Source organism: Vipera berus, assembly GCF_964194415.1.
Source record: "Vipera berus genome assembly, chromosome: 15".
NCBI classification, from domain to species: Eukaryota; Metazoa; Chordata; class Lepidosauria; order Squamata; family Viperidae; genus Vipera; species Vipera berus.
In genome coordinates, this window is record NC_138218.1 from 2,846,702 (window position 1) to 2,862,182 (window position 15,481).

Genomic DNA, 15,481 nt, shown 5'->3' on the forward strand with positions numbered 1-15,481 from the left:
GCCTCGCGCTCCGCCCACCGCCACTCCCGGCATCCCCCGGGGTTCACCTGCCTCCGGGCACTTCCGGCCCAATGCCGGAAGCGGGGGCGGGACCCTCACCTCCTTCCCGCCCATCGCCGGCGCCGTCAGCCCAGCGACCAATCGGCGTCCTCCTCCTCGGCGAGCGAGATGGCGGCCAGCGCGGTGCGGAGGGGCCTTTTGGGCCCGGCGCGGAGGTGAGTCGAGGCCTCGGCCTCGATTTTCGCGTCCCCCGGCCGAGGGGACTCCTGTGGGGAACGGCCTCCCTGCCCCCGGGGCTTCCTTTCGCCCTCCCTCGCCTCAGCCTCCCCCTCCTCCCGTTGCAGGCTGGCCGGCTCGCGGCGGTTCAGCAGCGGGGGCGGCTACCCGGGCACGCCGCTGACGGCCCCTCTGCCGGGGCTGCCCAAGCCCGCCTTCGCCGGCCTGGACGGGCCGGAGGGCTTCGAGACGGAGGTCAGCGCCCTGGAGGGCGGGCTGCGCGTGGCCTCCCAGCGGAGGTTCGGGCCCTTCTGCACCCTGGGCGGTAAGGGGCGCGGGGGGCGGCGGCGGGGGGCGGCGGGGCCGAAGCGTGGCCGAGAGCTGACCGTCTCCCCCGCCCGTCTGCCCAGTGCTGATCAACTCCGGCTCGAGGCACGAAGCCAAGTACACCGGCGGCGTTGCCCACTTCCTGGAGAAGCTGGCCTTTTCCGTGAGTGCCTTTCCCGGAGGGGGGTGGGGAGGCGAAAGGGTCGGGCTTATGGCCAGCCTGCCGGACGGTCAGCGAGGCCCCCAGGCAGGCCACCTGTCCCCCGCCCCTGCCTGCTGGGCTCTTGGCCCGAGTTCTGCTCCAAAAGCTGCCAGCCAGCCTCGGATGCGTGAGGGCAGGGGTAGGCCGCCTTGGCTCTTTCGTGGCTTCCACGCCCAGAATTGCTGAGCCGGCTCAGAAAAGAGCCAAGGCTGCCTAGCCCTGTACTAGGGCTGAGTTGCCTTTTATTTTTGCCTCCTTGACCCGGTTCCTGCTTTCTCCCTCCCTTCTCCGTTTAGTCTACCGCCCGGTTTAGCAGCAAGGATGAGATCCTTCTCACGTTGGAGAAGCACGGAGGCATCTGTGATTGCCAGGTGTCAAGGTCTGTTTCCTGTCAGGCATCCTTCGACAAAGCCTAGCCGAGCTATGTGTGGCTTTTGACTGGAACCTGTTTGGCGTATGGCGTCCTTTTTCCTAACTCTGTCTATGTGGAGATTCTCAAATTATCCACGTCGTAGTTACTGAAAAAGCATCTTTGGGACTTTTCCCGGCTCCCGTTTTAGCATGTGATCTGTCCTTCACAGGGAGGCTAAGGGGAAATTCTGTCATTCGAGTTTGCTTTGAGTGATGCCATTTTTCACACCCTGGGTGGAGGCGACCATGCCACCCCAGTAGAACATAAAACCAATTTGCTCTTCTTTCAGGGATACCACAATGTACGCTGTTTCTGCAGATAGCAGGGGCCTGGACCCCATGGTCAGCTGATGTGGTTCTCCAGCCCAGACTGTCAGGTAATAATCTAGTTCAGATATATATGTATGTACAGAAGATGCCGTGACAATCTCACTTGGCCATGTGTGTGTGTGTATGTATATATAGAGAGAGTGAATATGTGTGTATGTGTATGTATGTATCTATATAGAGAATACATATGTGTATATCTGTATGTATGTATATCCCCTCCCCCAACACACACACACACACACTCTCTCTCTCTCTCTCTCTCTCTCTCTCTCTCTATATATATATATATATATATATATATATATATATACACACACACACAAAATTTAAATAGTATAGTTAAAAAAGTAGATTGCCAGGTGAGATTGTCATGGCGTCTTCTGTGCTTCAAAAGAGAGCCAGACAGGATTTCGCTGTCCCACCTGAACGCAAATTGCGTTGCCATAAAGATGTTTGTGATTTCTGCCAGAGGAGAATGGAAGATCCCTCTTTCCCATGGAAGGGTTTGACACCTGAATTTTCATTGATCCGGGACTGACCAGATGGTTTGAGGGGAGGGGTTTGACTTGGGGACTCTTTAAAAGTACCAATCTGTAACACAGTTTCAGATCCTGTCTAGTATTCCATTACCAATCATGTTTTAGTAAAAGCTCCTTTTGGATAATTCCTGTTTCAAGAGTTCTTTCTTTCCTAAGATGTCGATTGGGGTGGGTCCTAACAAGAGCTCCAAGACGCCTTCCACCTCTATTCTAAATTTGAATTTGCCTTCACTAATAACCTGTCGGCTCTGAACTGTTCCCAGGAACTAATTCCAGCTGAAGTAGCAAACCGTGAAGAACAGCCCAAGTTATCAGCAAACATATGATCGTTGTTGCATCCCGAGCATTTCACTACCACTGTGGGATTCAAAGACCAGTCAAGCAAGGTGTCCCAAATATGTCTGTCTGCCTACGCAGTGTTTATTGTATTTATACAGTGTTAACCAGCAGGAAATTACGCACAGCAAAAGCATTATCTATTGTTCTACTCCCTAGTCAATCTTAGAGAACATCCCGAATCTCCCAAGCCAGGGAAGAAGCCTTCCTTATCTAGCTAGTTCTTATCTGGCTGGCTCTTGCAATCCTTGGCAAGGCTAATTAGAATGAGCTCATAGAACATGGGAATAAGATACTAAGACAGGCAGTTTGCTGCGCACGTCCCTTCATATCCTTGACCTCCATCTCTACATAACACGACTCCATGATGATAAGCCACCCTAGAAATAGTTTTCACAGATTGTATCTTGCATACCTAACAGAGAAGCCAGGATCCACTCAGGGATGTTCAAAAGTGGCTTTCTGGGATATCCAAGGGCAGGGAATTTGGGGGATGTGCCCATTTATTTAGGTATGACTCCTTTTGTTACACTCGGAGGATTGCCCATCTCCCAAAATTACATGGGAAAAATTCGCCTACACATGTATTATAAACCAAACACATCATGTATTATAAATCAGTTTTCTATACACACACACACACACACCGTTAAACAATGCCAGGGGTCTGGGTATGCAAAGCCAGGAGTGGGGAAGCAGGTCATGTGAACAGAACCTTGGGTACTGCTACATCCCCCTTCAGGTTGCTGTATGTCAGAGGTGAGGAACGATCCTCTATTATTTGTGGACTTCCGCTCGCAGAATTCCTGAGCCAGCATGGACAGTATTTGGCTGGCTGAGGAATTCTGGGACTTGAAGTCCACAAGTCAAAAAAGGGCCATAGTTCTAATCTAGGCGATTGCCCAGTTCATCCCTTTCCTTTTCCCGCTGACCGCCTGCAGAGGGTACCAGGAGCCTCACTCTGTTCCGGCAGCTGCAAATGCGACAGCGAGCTCAGTTAACTTTTGCTTCCTCCTGCTGCAAAGATGGCACTTGCAGTGCTTCCGCCAGGTACAAAGATGGTGCCTTCCAGCACTTTCATTCACAGGTCTTCTCCACTGCGGTCGTGGATGATGAAGGCAGCTCCACTTGCCCTCGCCGCCCGGGCAGCCTTCCAGCTCCGGCCCGCAGGCTGCAGGAAGCACCAACGAAGAGATCTTTGAGGGACCCACTGAGGTCTTTGCTGCAACTACCCTACCGGCCATCAGGGGGCAGCAAAGGACAGATGTTGGCGCCACCTATCGGCCCTCGGGAGCCCAGCAGCCCAGATATGCTCGGTGATAGGAGGAGACAGAGACATTGGCAGTGCTAGCGGTCTCCATGCTGCCACTGGCCGTCGCTATGCCTCGTGGGTGGGCGGGGCTGGTCCTGGTGAAAGGGAAGCCTCGTGGCTGCAAGGCTAGTTCAGCGAGGGGACCATGGAGGTGGGGGGTGGCGCTGATCTGCAACCTGGTTGCGTCCATCAAAGCCAGAACAAGCTGAGCCTCGGATTCACGGGGCAGCCCTGGAACCAGCGAGCCACCCCGCCAACAGGCTGTGCACACAGGAGATGGCCAGCACCCTGGGTGAAGTAAGCCTGTGGGGCAAGATAGTCAGCAGGGTCACCAGACTCCACTGCACCCAGGGAGAAACGTTGCTGGTTCCAGGGCTGCCCTGTGGATCTAAGGCGGGTTCTGACTTTGATGGACGCAAACAGGTTGTACATCAGTGTCTGGTTGGCCTGGGCTGGGCCGAGATGCCTTGGGCTGCCATCTCGGTGGCAATCCTGGTTCCAGCTGAAACCTTTCCTGAAGGAGAGATAAGGAGCCAGAAACTGCCCCCCTCATAAAAATACAGATGGTAGACACAAAACAGACCAAGAATTCTTCCACCTGGTTCTGCTCCAGCCAACCACCAGCATAAATACTTTGCCCAGTTTGAGTCCCTCAAATACTTTACACAGCCATTTGTCTGAAATGGTATAGGGTTTCCTGGCTGAGCAGGGGGTTGGACTAGGTGACCTATTACTATTATTAAGTTTCAGAGGACAAGGTGAATGGTCGAGTCCACCTGTTGAAGCAAAAAGTAGGGGTAACTTTATCAAATCTCAATCTTCTGTGAAATCAGTTGAAACTGATGCAATGAAACAACATTGATATTTCCTTGCATAATGCATCGGGTGTAAATTTTGATTTATCACTAACATTCTTCCCAGTAAAACAAAATGGCACGGACAAAATCACTGCATGAAGACTTTGTAGATTTTAAACCTACATTTGAGAAAAATCTGGATGAACATGGAGAATACAGTACAAAGGGATGTTACTTTTTCTCATTCAGCATTTGTATGAAACGTGCTAATCAACCTGGTACCTCTTCAGTCTCCCAGGGCTGTATTTAGACAAATGGAAAATATGTTTCTACATGATGGGGAAACAGGAAAGTGGGAAATGACAGGTGACAAAGACCACAGAAGCCCAGAACTGGTTTCTACCAGAGGCACCTTTTGCTTTAATCTGATGAAGTTGAGGATCTTTCCTTCGTAAGGGTCCAAGCTGGGGTAGGTCAGACACCTAGATTGTGACACGGCACACTTGTTCAAATTAGAAGATCATTTAAAGGCAACTTATTAATCTCACAAGGTTTCTCTTAATGAAAAGAGCACAGGACACATACAGTAGAAAAAGTACAAAAGAACAGTTGATTGGACGGAAGAAATCCTGTTAATCAGAAACATGGAGAGTAAGTTAAATATCCCATAACATAACCATTTAAAACCAATGTATTAAAAGGAGAACATTCGCATGGGAAAAGGCATCATGAGCATCATGAGCCACAGAAATCTGTGGTGAAAAGTTACCATTTCGGCCAGCTGAAACTTTAGCATGTACAAATGAAAAAGTCCTTTGCTATTCAGCCTGAGAGAGTGCCTTGTTTTGCAGTTAGAAAGTTACAGGCACCTATAATATTACAAGGTTATCATAAAAATATTAAAGTTACAAGAAAGCACAACCAAGTTCAAGAAACCCGTTGCTTGGCCTTCAGCAAGGACTGTATTCCTGCAACACAGAGGTCTTCAGAGGAGGCAAAGGTTATGGCCCGCATAAGGAGAGACAAGGGTAAATTGACTCATTAATTGATTCAGTAATAATTAACTGATTCAGTAATAAGAGTGGTTTGTTCTCTGTGTAGAAGGAGGGAGTGTGCCAAAAGGTACAGAAGAGGCGAGAGTCCTATTTCAAGGGGAAAATTAACCCAGAAGGGTCTGATTTCCAGGCCCATGGAAAGAACCGTGGGCACAATGGAAATTGCTAAGTTTCTTCAGAACATTCCAGTAGCAGCTTCTGAATCTCAAAATGAAATCTCACCAATGAGAAGAAATTGTGATACGGGTTTGTGGAATTGAATAGACTTCTACTCATAAGATTACGTACCCCTTTGAAAAGTGTGTAAGATTCAAATTCAACTATTAGACATCGCAGAATAGCAAAATCATTAAACAGAGTAGCAATAAAGGGAACAGTAAAATGGTGAAACACAAAGGATGAGGTGGCAATGAAGGGTAAGTGTTCACACCTTCCAAACTCTAGACATATGGTTTCTCTCCTGTGTGAATTCTTTGATGTCTACGAAGACCCCTATTTTCAGTAAAGCTCTTTTCCCCCTGAATGGATCCTTTGATGTACATAAAGGTTGCTCCTCCGACTGAAGCAATTTCCACACTCCAGGCATTTATGTGGTTTCTCTCCAGTGTGGATCCTTTGATGTACATAAAGGCTTCTCCTCTGACTGAAGCTCTTTCCACATTCCAGGCATTTATGTGGTTTCTCTCCTGAGTGGATCCTTTGATGTACATAAAGGCTTCCCCTCTGATTGAAGCTCTTTCCACACTCCAGGCATTTATGTGGTTTCTCTCCTGAGTGGATCCTTTGATGTGTATAAAGTTTTCCCCTCTGACTGAAGCTCTTTCCACACTCCAGGCATTTAAATGGTTTCTCTCCTGAGTGGATCCTTTGATGTCCATAAAGGCTTCCCCTCTGATTGAAGCTCTTTCCACACTCCAGGCATTTATGTGGTTTCTCTCCTGAGTGGATCCTTTAATGTGTATAAAGGTGTCCCCTCTGACTGAAGCTCTTTCCACACTCCAGGCATTTATGTGGTTTCTCTCCTGAGTGGATCCTTTGATGTGTATAAAGTTTTCCCCTCTGACTGAAGCTCTTTCCACACTCCAGGCATTTAAATGGTTTCTCTCCTGAGTGGATCCTTTGATGTCCATAAAGGCTTCCCCTCTGACTGAAGCAATTTCCACACTCCAGGCATTTATGTGGTTTCTCTCCTGAGTGGATCCTTTGATGTACATAAAGGCTTCCCCTCCGACTGAAGCTCTTTCCACACTCCAGGCATTTATGTGGTTTCTCTCCTGAGTGGATCCTTTGATGTCTATAAAGGTGTCCCCTCAGACTGAAGCTCTTTCCACACTCCAGGCATTCATGTGGTTTTTCTCCTGAGTGGATCCTTTGATGTACATAAAAGTTTCCCCTCTGACTGAAAGTCTTTCCACACTCTAGGCATTTAAATGGTTTTTCTCCTGTGTGGATGCTTTGATGTCTGTACAGAGTTCCCCTCCGACTGAAGCTCTTTCCACACTCCAGGCATTCATGTGGTTTCTCTCCTGAGTGGATCCTTTGATGTACATAAAGGTTTCCCCTCTGAATGAAGCTCTTTCCACAGTCCAGGCATTTAAATGGTTTTTCTCCTGAGTGGATCCTTTGATGTCTATACAGAGTTCCCCTAAGACTGAAGGTCTTTCCACACTCTAGGCATTTATGTGGTTTCTCTCCTGAGTGGATCCTTTGATGTACATAAAGGCTTCCCCTCCGACTGAAGCTCTTTCCACAGTCCAGGCATTCATGTGGTTTCTCTCCTGAGTGGATCCTTTGATGTAAATAAAGGTTTCCCGTCTGACTGAAGGTCTTTCCACACTCCAGGCATTTATGTGGTTTCTCTCCTGAGTGGATCCTTTGATGTACATAAAGGTTTCCCCTCTGAATGAAGGTCTTTCCAGACTCTAGGCATTTATATGGCTTCTCTCCAGTGTGGGTTCTTAGATGCCTTTCAAGATCTCTATTTCTTTTAAAGGATTTTCCACATTCCAGGCACTGATATTTCTTTCCTCCCTCCTGGATTCTGTGGCGTTTCCCGAGTCTCCCGCCTCTTCTGAGGGACCCTCCGCCCTCCAGGGCCGTCTCAGGGTCTCTGCCCGTTTCCTGTTCCCCGCTTCGCCCTCCAGGCGGCCTCCTTTCCCGGAGTCCCCTTCGGCTCATCCCTTCCGCGCCTTCCCCGCCGTCTCCTCCCGGGGCTGCTCCACGTGTCCTCCTTCCTTCCTTCCTCCGCCGGGCTCGCCCGAACTCCTGCAGGGGCGAAGGGGGAGAGGCGGGTCACGGCTTCGTCCCTTCCCCAGAGGGGAGTCCCAGTCCCGCCCGGGAACCAAGGCCGAAGCCTCGGCCTCTCAGTGAGACTTTCCGGGCAGGCCTCCCTCCCAGCGCCCCTCCCGCCAGACCAGGCCTCGGGCTCCCCCCTCCCCCCTTTCTCCACCAGAGAAGAGCTCGGACTGCGACTCCCGGCATCCCTTGCGCCCTACCTGGCTCCGAGCCAGTCCGCGGCCGAGTCAATTAAGCGCCTCAGTTCGATTCGTTCCCGGAAGTGGAGGCGACAGTTCCCTGCGAGCCCTTTTGCTGGTTGCTTTTCCTCTTTCGCTTGAAGGGACCGCCCCTACGAGTCTTTCCGCCAATAGCCGCCCTCGCCAGAGCGACCAATCGGCGTCCTCCTTGCATCCATCAGCTACATGGCGCCTGCGTAGTAGCGAAGTCTCTCCCCAGGCAGGGCGGGGGGCAGTTGGGGGGCGCTTCCTCCCTTCTTCCTCCGGGGGGGCTCCGGCCAGGCCCCCCCGCGGCCCCCAGGCAGCCCCCCTCCCGCGCGGGGGTGGGAGCAGACGGGGAGAAGGGCGGGGGAGGCGGGAGAGCAGCCTTCCCGTATCTGGGGGGCGCCCCGAGGAGGAGGGAGCCGGGCTCGTCCCCGAAGCCCCCCGAAGGCGGGAGAAGCAGGACGGAGGGAAACCGAGCGGGGAGGAGGGAGGAATTTCCTGACAGGGAGAAGAATTAAGCAGTGGAACTACCTGCCACCAGAAGCTGAACGTGCTCCAACACTGGAAGGTTTTAAGAAGAGACTCGACAGCCATTTGTCTGATATGGTATAGGGTCTCCTTCCTGAGCAGGGGGCTGGACTAGAAGACCTCCAGGGTTCCTTCCAACTCTCATCATCATCATCATCATCATTTATTTGTTAATTCATTTACATTAATTCTGTGATTCTGATCCTGATCTCATGGACGAATCTGCCTGTTTCGGTGTTTTGGCTCTCCAGAGCTTCTGCCCCTCCCTTCACTCGCTCTGCATTCACACTGGAACCTCTTCGTGCATAGGGGGGCGGGAAGGAGGATATGCAATTATTGTTTGACTTTAAATATTTGTATTCATCTCATGATTTTCCCAAATGTTTTTCTTGGGTTTTTTTCTCACATCTTCTGCCCTGCCAAAGAGAAAGGAGGAAAGTGGGGAGAAGAGATGGTACCATAAACTGGCCTTGAGAACCACCTTTCCCATTGAAGTCCCAACTAACCCTAATCAAGATTACTTCCCAGGACAGCCAATGATGTCCAGGGCCAGGCTGAGAGTCTCCGGCTGGAGAAGGTTCCCAGTGGACACCCTTCGGGCGAGTCCCTGCAATAAGCCTCAATGGCAACATATGAGAGCAACCAAGAGCAACTTCTGTGGGTCCTCTTCCCACTGCTGCCCTGTTCAAGGCTGGAGAGCTGCAAACTTAGGCCCGGGACGATGAAGGCCACGCCAGCCCTCCAGCTCCGTCCCCCACAATCTGCGGGTCCTTCCTTGCACTTGCCCAGGAACTGCCAGTGGAAAGATCTTTGAGGGACCCGCTGAGGTCTTTGTTGAGGGGGGGGCGCGGAGCGCCATGGCTTTCCCAGCCCTGGAGATGAAGTACAGCTGAACAGCAACTCCCCCACTGGCCATCAGGGGCAGCCAAGGATGGGTCTTGGCGCCACCTGCTGGCCCTTGGGACCACTGCAGCCCAGATACGCTCGGCCCAGTGTTTCCTTTGGAGGGCAGCTATTCCTCTCAAGGAGGCGGGGCACTGTCTGGCCCTAGATTAGAGCTCACAACAACCTGCCCAGGTAGGCTGGCAAACGCACTGTAGAGGCTGAATGGCAAGAAAGTTGCGATTTTATACTTCAGCACAACGTCTTGTTTCAGTTCACACAACACAACACAATTTCTTCCCTAGAATCTAACACCCCATTCACACATGCTAAGTGTGGCAGTGTTGACAAGGGCTGGATTTCTGGGGCTTTGCCTGTTGTCCAAGACCAGCCTTCCTTACTTCCTGCTTGAGTTCCAGCCGGCCTCTCAGCTGCCCCTTTTCTGGGCCATCCTGGCTGCAGCTGAGACCCTGAAGGAGGAGAAGGAGCCAGAAACTGTCCTAAGAATTCAGATCAGGGCCATGAAACAGAGGCCAAGAATTGTTCTGATCGGTTCTGCTTTGCTCAACCTGCATCATAAATACTGTGCCCAGTTTCGGCCCCTCAAATTCTGTGCAGAAGAGTCAAGGACAAGGTGAATGGTCGAATCCTCCCATTGGAGCAAAAAGTATTTAGGGGTACCTTTTTACCAAATAATTTCAATTTACTGTGAAATCCATTGACACTGATGCAATTAAACAGTATTGACAGATCCTTCATAATGCATTGAGTGTAAATTTTGATTTATGACTTTCTTCTAAATAAAAAAATAGCATGGAAAATCAGGTGCTTCCTTTGATCAGGCAGTTTGGAAGGCACTAGAGCTGTGAATTTGGAACCCTGGTGTCAGAATCCATTTATATTCCATTCCTAACTCCCTATCTGTGCAACCCTAAATCTCACCCTGTTACTGGATTCTGCCATTCCCATTAATTGGCTATCCCTATCCATTAGATGGAAGGTTGTTTATTCAGCCTGCCTGGAGGCCATCATCAAAGACCAGGGAAGAAACTTTGAACTGAGAAGAACAAAGAAAGAGGGGGATGAGGAATTCTTCTGCCCTGCCAAAGAGAAAGAAGGAAAATGGGGAGAAGAGATGGTCCCGTAAACTGGCCTTGAGAACCACCTTTCCCATTGAAGTCCCAACTAACCCTAATCAAGATTACTTCCCAGGACAGCCAATGATGTCCAGGGCCAGGCTGAGAGTCCCCGGCTGGAGAAGGTTCCCAGTGGACACCCTTTGGGCGAGTCCCTGCAATAAGCCTCAATGGCAACATATTATTTATTTATTTATTTATTTGTTTATTTATTTTATTTGTATACCGCCCTTCTCCCGAAGGACTCAGGGCGGTGAACAGGGCAATACATATTAAAAAACAAGATACAAAAATTAAAAACGATTAAACAACAATGCCCATGAATAAGTTAGAACACATTAAAAAAGGTTAAAACAGATTAATAAAACCCAACCCCATCCCATCAGGCCAGGCCAGCTTGTTCGAAAAGGTAGGTTTTGAGATCGTGCCGGAAGGAGCGAAGGTCGGGCGCCATCCAGAGCTCGACCGGAAGATGGTTCCATAAATTCCATGAGAGCAACCAAGAGCAATTTCTGTGGGTCCTCTTCCCACTGCTGCCCTGTTCAAGGCTGGAGAGCTGCAAACCTAGGCCCGGGACGATGGATTCTGCCATTCCCATTAATTGGCTATCCCTATCCATTAGATGGAAGGTTGTTTATTCAGCCTGCCTGGAGGCCATCATCAAAGACCAGGGAAGAAACTTTGAACTGAGAAGAACAAAGAAAGAGGGGGATGAGGAATTCTGGTTTATCTCTGATTGGAATTTGAAGGGGAGGAAGCAAAAGTTGAAAATGCATTGAAGTTCTCTTTTCCCAAGAAGGGTTTTGACACATGAAACTTAACTGAACCCGGATTGACCAAATGGACTGAAGGTAGAGGTTTTTACTCGGGGACACTTTAAAAGTATCGATCTGCAACACATTTTCCAGATCCTGTCTAGATTATCCACTGTCAACCATGTTTTAGTAAAAGTTCCTGTTTGGACAATCCTGTCTCCAAGAGTTCTTTCCTAAGATGTGGATTGGGGTGGGTCCTGACACCTGATCAGGTCAGCCAGGCTGTTGCTTGGAAGCTGCAGAGCAGGTTGGTGGAACTGGTTTCCTGGGTAAAGAAGGAACTTTTCCTGGGGTATCCAGCAGGGGTGGTGGTGGTGGAGAGCACTCTTGGATTTTTCTATATGAAAAAAGAAAAAAAACCCTCAGGTGTAGGAAACCTGTGATATTTCCACCTTAGGCTCACATAAAATGGCGCAGGTCTGACTCAGGGCAGAGATAAGTTTCGTTTCTGTTCATAAGTTGCAGTTTACCAGAAATCAGATGACCCTGCTACGTGCAGACGGACAATCCCGTTGGAACACGTACAAGAAAGTAACAGAAGAAAGTAACAGAAACAATGACATTCCATACATGGCTATAGCTGAAATGTAACCATTGGATAGCTGAAATGTAACCATTGGATAGCTGCTTGTTGCTTGTGTAGGATTGTATTTCAATAAAAGAGAGCTGAGGACTTCGGTCTGAGCCCTCATCCCGAGAACGCTCAGAGAGACGTGTCCTCATTTATTGGCAAGTTCATGAGGAGCCCGCCAGGTGCGAAAAACCCGCACACTGCACCCAGGGACACACGTTGCTGGTTCCAGGGCTGCCCTGTGGATCTAAGACGGGTTCTGACTTTGATGGACGCAACCAGGTTGTACATCAGTGTCTGGTTGACCTGACCACTCAAATTAGCAAAGTTCAAAGTATAAAGACAAAGATTTAACATATTTTGCACTGCCGGGAGTTTGGGGCTTCGTTTTCCCCCGTTCTGATTTTTATAGTGATCTAAAGCATGTTTCAAGGTTTGGTTAGCCCTTTCCAACAAGGCTTGGCCTTGGCTATTATATGGAATTACAAATTTGTGTGTTATTTGCCAATGATGACAAAATTCTGCCATGGCTTGGCTGCTATAGGCAGGGCCATTATCTGTTTTGAGTTCTTTTGGACATCCCAGCACTGCAAAGGTCCGAATACAGTGATTAATGACATGTTTGGTGGCTTCTCCCCTTTGGGGGGTGGCCATGATGAATCCTGAAAAGGTATCAATTGAAACATGCAAATACTTCCATGGGGCAAATGGTGCATATTGTGTGACATCCATTTGCCAAATTTGGCAAGGCTCCAATCCCCTTGGATTGACACCCATAGGGATTGCCTTGTGGGGTTAGGGTGGTTCAAAGTGCTGGGCATCGGAATCACCGGAATTCACCAGATGTGGAACTGTTATTCACTGGAATCTGTCTGCAAAGATTTTGCAGACGTGTTTGATGAGCAGTTAGAGAAATACACAGGCTCCCCAATCTCCTTTAAATTAAACCCCTAGGTGCAGCCAATCAGAATGAAGGCTAGGAGAGTCCCGTTTGCTTTAAAGCACAAGATAGAGCGGGAACTAGACAAGCTAGTAGACCAGGGGGTGTTAACTCCGGTCGATGGGGCGGATTGGGAAACCCCCATCGTGACGCCCCTCAAGGCAAATGATGAGGTCTGTATTTGCGCTGACTATAAAGGGACAATTAACAGAGCTCTGAGCGCCCATTCCTACCTGGTCCCCGCAGTTAGCAGCATCCTAGCGTCCCTGCAAGGCGGGTTGGTGTTCGCAAAGCTGGATCTTGCCCAAGCTTATCAGCAGCTGCCGGTCAATCCAGAGGCTGCTAAAGAGCAAACGATAGTCACCCACAAGGGGGCCTTCCGGGTAGACCGGCTGCAGTTCGGGGTCAGCGTGGCTCCTGGGGTTTTCCAGGAGGTGATGGAAAAAACCCTCAAGGGAATACCAGGGGTTTGCCCTTACTTCGACGACGTCCTAATTGCAGGTAGCTCTGAGGACGTTTTGGCGGACCGATTGAAAGCTGTTTTAGAGAGGTTTAGGGCTGCAGGACTGAAACTCAAGAGGGAAAAATGCAAGATTGGGGTGACTGAGACAGAGTTTCTAGGGTTCAGGATTGATGCTCAAGGCATCCACCCATCAGCATCCAAAGTCAGGGCGATCAAAGAAGCCCCAATTCCCAAAAACAAGTCTGAGTTGCAGGCATTCCTGGGCCTGCTCAACTTTTATCACACCTTCCTGCCACACAAAGCAACAATAGCAGAGCCTTTACACAGGCTGCTTGACAAGCAATCACCCTGGGACTGGTCTGACACACACACAAACGCGTTCAACACACTGAAGAACCTGTTAGCAGGCAATGCTACAGTTACACACTTCAAGGAAAATAAGCCAATCTGCCTTATGGGATTGGGGCAGTCCTCAGCCATTTAGAGGAGGATGGAACTCAAGTCCCCATCGCATACTACTCCAGGGCCCTGTCAGCTGCTGAAAGAAATTACGCGCAGATAGATAAGGAGGCACTGGCAGTGGTCGCAGGAGTAAAGAAATTTCATGACTACCTATATGGTAGGGACTTCCTAATATACACTGACCATAAGCCACTGTTAGGGTTGTTTACAACTGAGAAGCAGACGCCACAAATCCTGTCACCCAGGATGCTCCGCTGGTCCATTTTTCTGTCAGCATATGCATGCAAGTTGGTACACAGACCAGGCAAGGAGATGGGGCACGCAGATGGCCTCAGCAGACTTCCCTTAAGGGACACAGAGCCAGACCCCGCACCTGCTGCTCAAATATTGGCAATACAGGAGCTGCCAGAATGCCCCCTCAATGCCAAAGACGTAGCGACAGAGACTCCCAAAGACAGAATCCTGAGCAGGGTACAGGCATGGGTAAGCAGCGGGTGGCAGGACAAATCACCAGGGCAAGAGTTCGTTGCATATTTTTCCAGGAGGCACGAGCTATCAACACACAAGGGGTGCCTGCTGTGGGGGAGTAGAGTCATAATTCCACAGGGTCTAAGAGGAAGAGTCCTTCAGTCTCTGCATGAGGGCCACCCAGGGGTAGTAAGGATGAAAGCTCTGGCAAGGAGTTACCTGTGGTGGCCAGGGTTAGACAAGGAAATAGAAGGGCTAGTAGCTGGGTGCTACACATGCCAAAGGTCACGGCCCGAACAACCACATGCACCAGTACACAAGTGGGAGGAAACACACACGCCATGGTCCAGGGTGCATATAGACTATGCAGGCCCATTCCAAGGACACACATTCTTAGTAGTGGTAGACAGCCACTCTAAGTGGTTGGAGGTGGTGCCTGTAGGCAACATGACTTCAGCAGGAACCATTCAGGCATTAAGGGGGCTGTTTGCAACCCATGGTCTGCCAGATGTAATTGTGTCGGATAACGGAACACAATTTACTTCGTCAGATTTCCAGGTGTTCCTGTGGACCTTGGGGATTAGACACGCCACCTCAGCCCCCTTCCATCCGGTCAGTAACGGTTTGGCAGAGCGATTCGTGCGCACAACAAAGGACGCCCTCAAGCGCATAGTTCAGGGGGAATGGAAGCAACGACTGGCCACCTTCCTTCTTCACCAACACTCAACGCCATGCTCTGCAACAGGCAAAAGCCCAGCGGAACTCAGATGGGGCAGACGTCTGATAACAACACTAGACAGGCTCCACCCAGACAGAGTAGCAGCAGACATCGGGACCCCAAATATCAAGACAGTTTTTAACACTGGCGACCTTATCTGGCAAGGAACTATAGCTCAGGTCACCCATGGGTGCCAGGGGAAATACTAGACCAGACAGGGCCCCTGTCCTACAAGGTAAGGGTGGAGGGGGGACTCCTGTGGAAAAGGCATCTGGACCAGCTAAGGAAAAGGGCTCCAGAGAGGGTTTTGGAGGACACCCTGGGAGTTGATGAGGAGGAGGTGGAAACATTAACACAAGCATCCAGGAGGGCTACCAGAGGGTCAAATGGGCAACCCTATGCAAGGCAGGAAACTGGCAGGGGAAACAGGGAGACACTGGACCCAAGCGAAGGAAGGGCACAGCAATACTATCAA

General features: G+C 50.1%; 2 protein-coding genes across 2 annotated transcripts; one reads left to right on the forward strand and one right to left on the reverse strand.

The window, feature by feature from the left end:
* The first annotated feature begins 154 nt into the window (after positions 1-154).
* Positions 155-2,150, forward strand: LOC308674978 (mitochondrial-processing peptidase subunit alpha-like). Its single transcript, XM_081339884.1, has 6 exons — positions 155-215; positions 345-541; positions 627-706; positions 1,042-1,124; positions 1,447-1,533; positions 1,881-2,150. Exons 1-5 carry the CDS (start codon positions 169-171, stop codon positions 1,505-1,507), a joined length of 468 nt encoding a protein of 155 aa, XP_081196010.1. The 5' UTR covers positions 155-168; the 3' UTR covers positions 1,508-1,533; positions 1,881-2,150.
* A 2,404-nt stretch (positions 2,151-4,554) lies between these two features.
* LOC308674972 (uncharacterized protein) lies at positions 4,555-8,175 on the reverse strand. The gene is made up of 2 exons (XM_081339878.1): positions 8,021-8,175; positions 4,555-7,790 (listed from the first exon to the last, which is right to left on the reverse strand). The coding sequence occupies exon 2, from the start codon at positions 7,701-7,703 to the stop codon at positions 6,477-6,479; it is 1,227 nt and encodes a 408-aa protein (XP_081196004.1). The 5' UTR covers positions 7,704-7,790; positions 8,021-8,175; the 3' UTR covers positions 4,555-6,476.
* Between the last annotated feature and the right edge of the window lie 7,306 nt (positions 8,176-15,481).

What these genes read in the sequence shown, in the direction of transcription:
- LOC308674978 (XM_081339884.1), top strand. Translation starts at nt 169, where the DNA reads ATGGCGGCCAGCGCGGTGCGGAGGGGCCTTTTGGGCCCGGCGCGGAG. An exon ending in GCCCTTCTGCACCCTGGGCG is followed by an intron (nt 542 to 626) that starts GTAAGGGGCGCG and finishes CCGTCTGCCCAG; the next exon opens with TGCTGATCAACTCCGGCTCG. An exon ending in TGGAGAAGCTGGCCTTTTCC is followed by an intron (nt 707 to 1,041) that starts GTGAGTGCCTTT and finishes TTCTCCGTTTAG; the next exon opens with TCTACCGCCCGGTTTAGCAG.
- LOC308674972 (XM_081339878.1), bottom strand. Translation starts at nt 7,703, where the DNA reads ATGAGCCGAAGGGGACTCCGGGAAAGGAGGCCGCCTGGAGGGCGAAGC.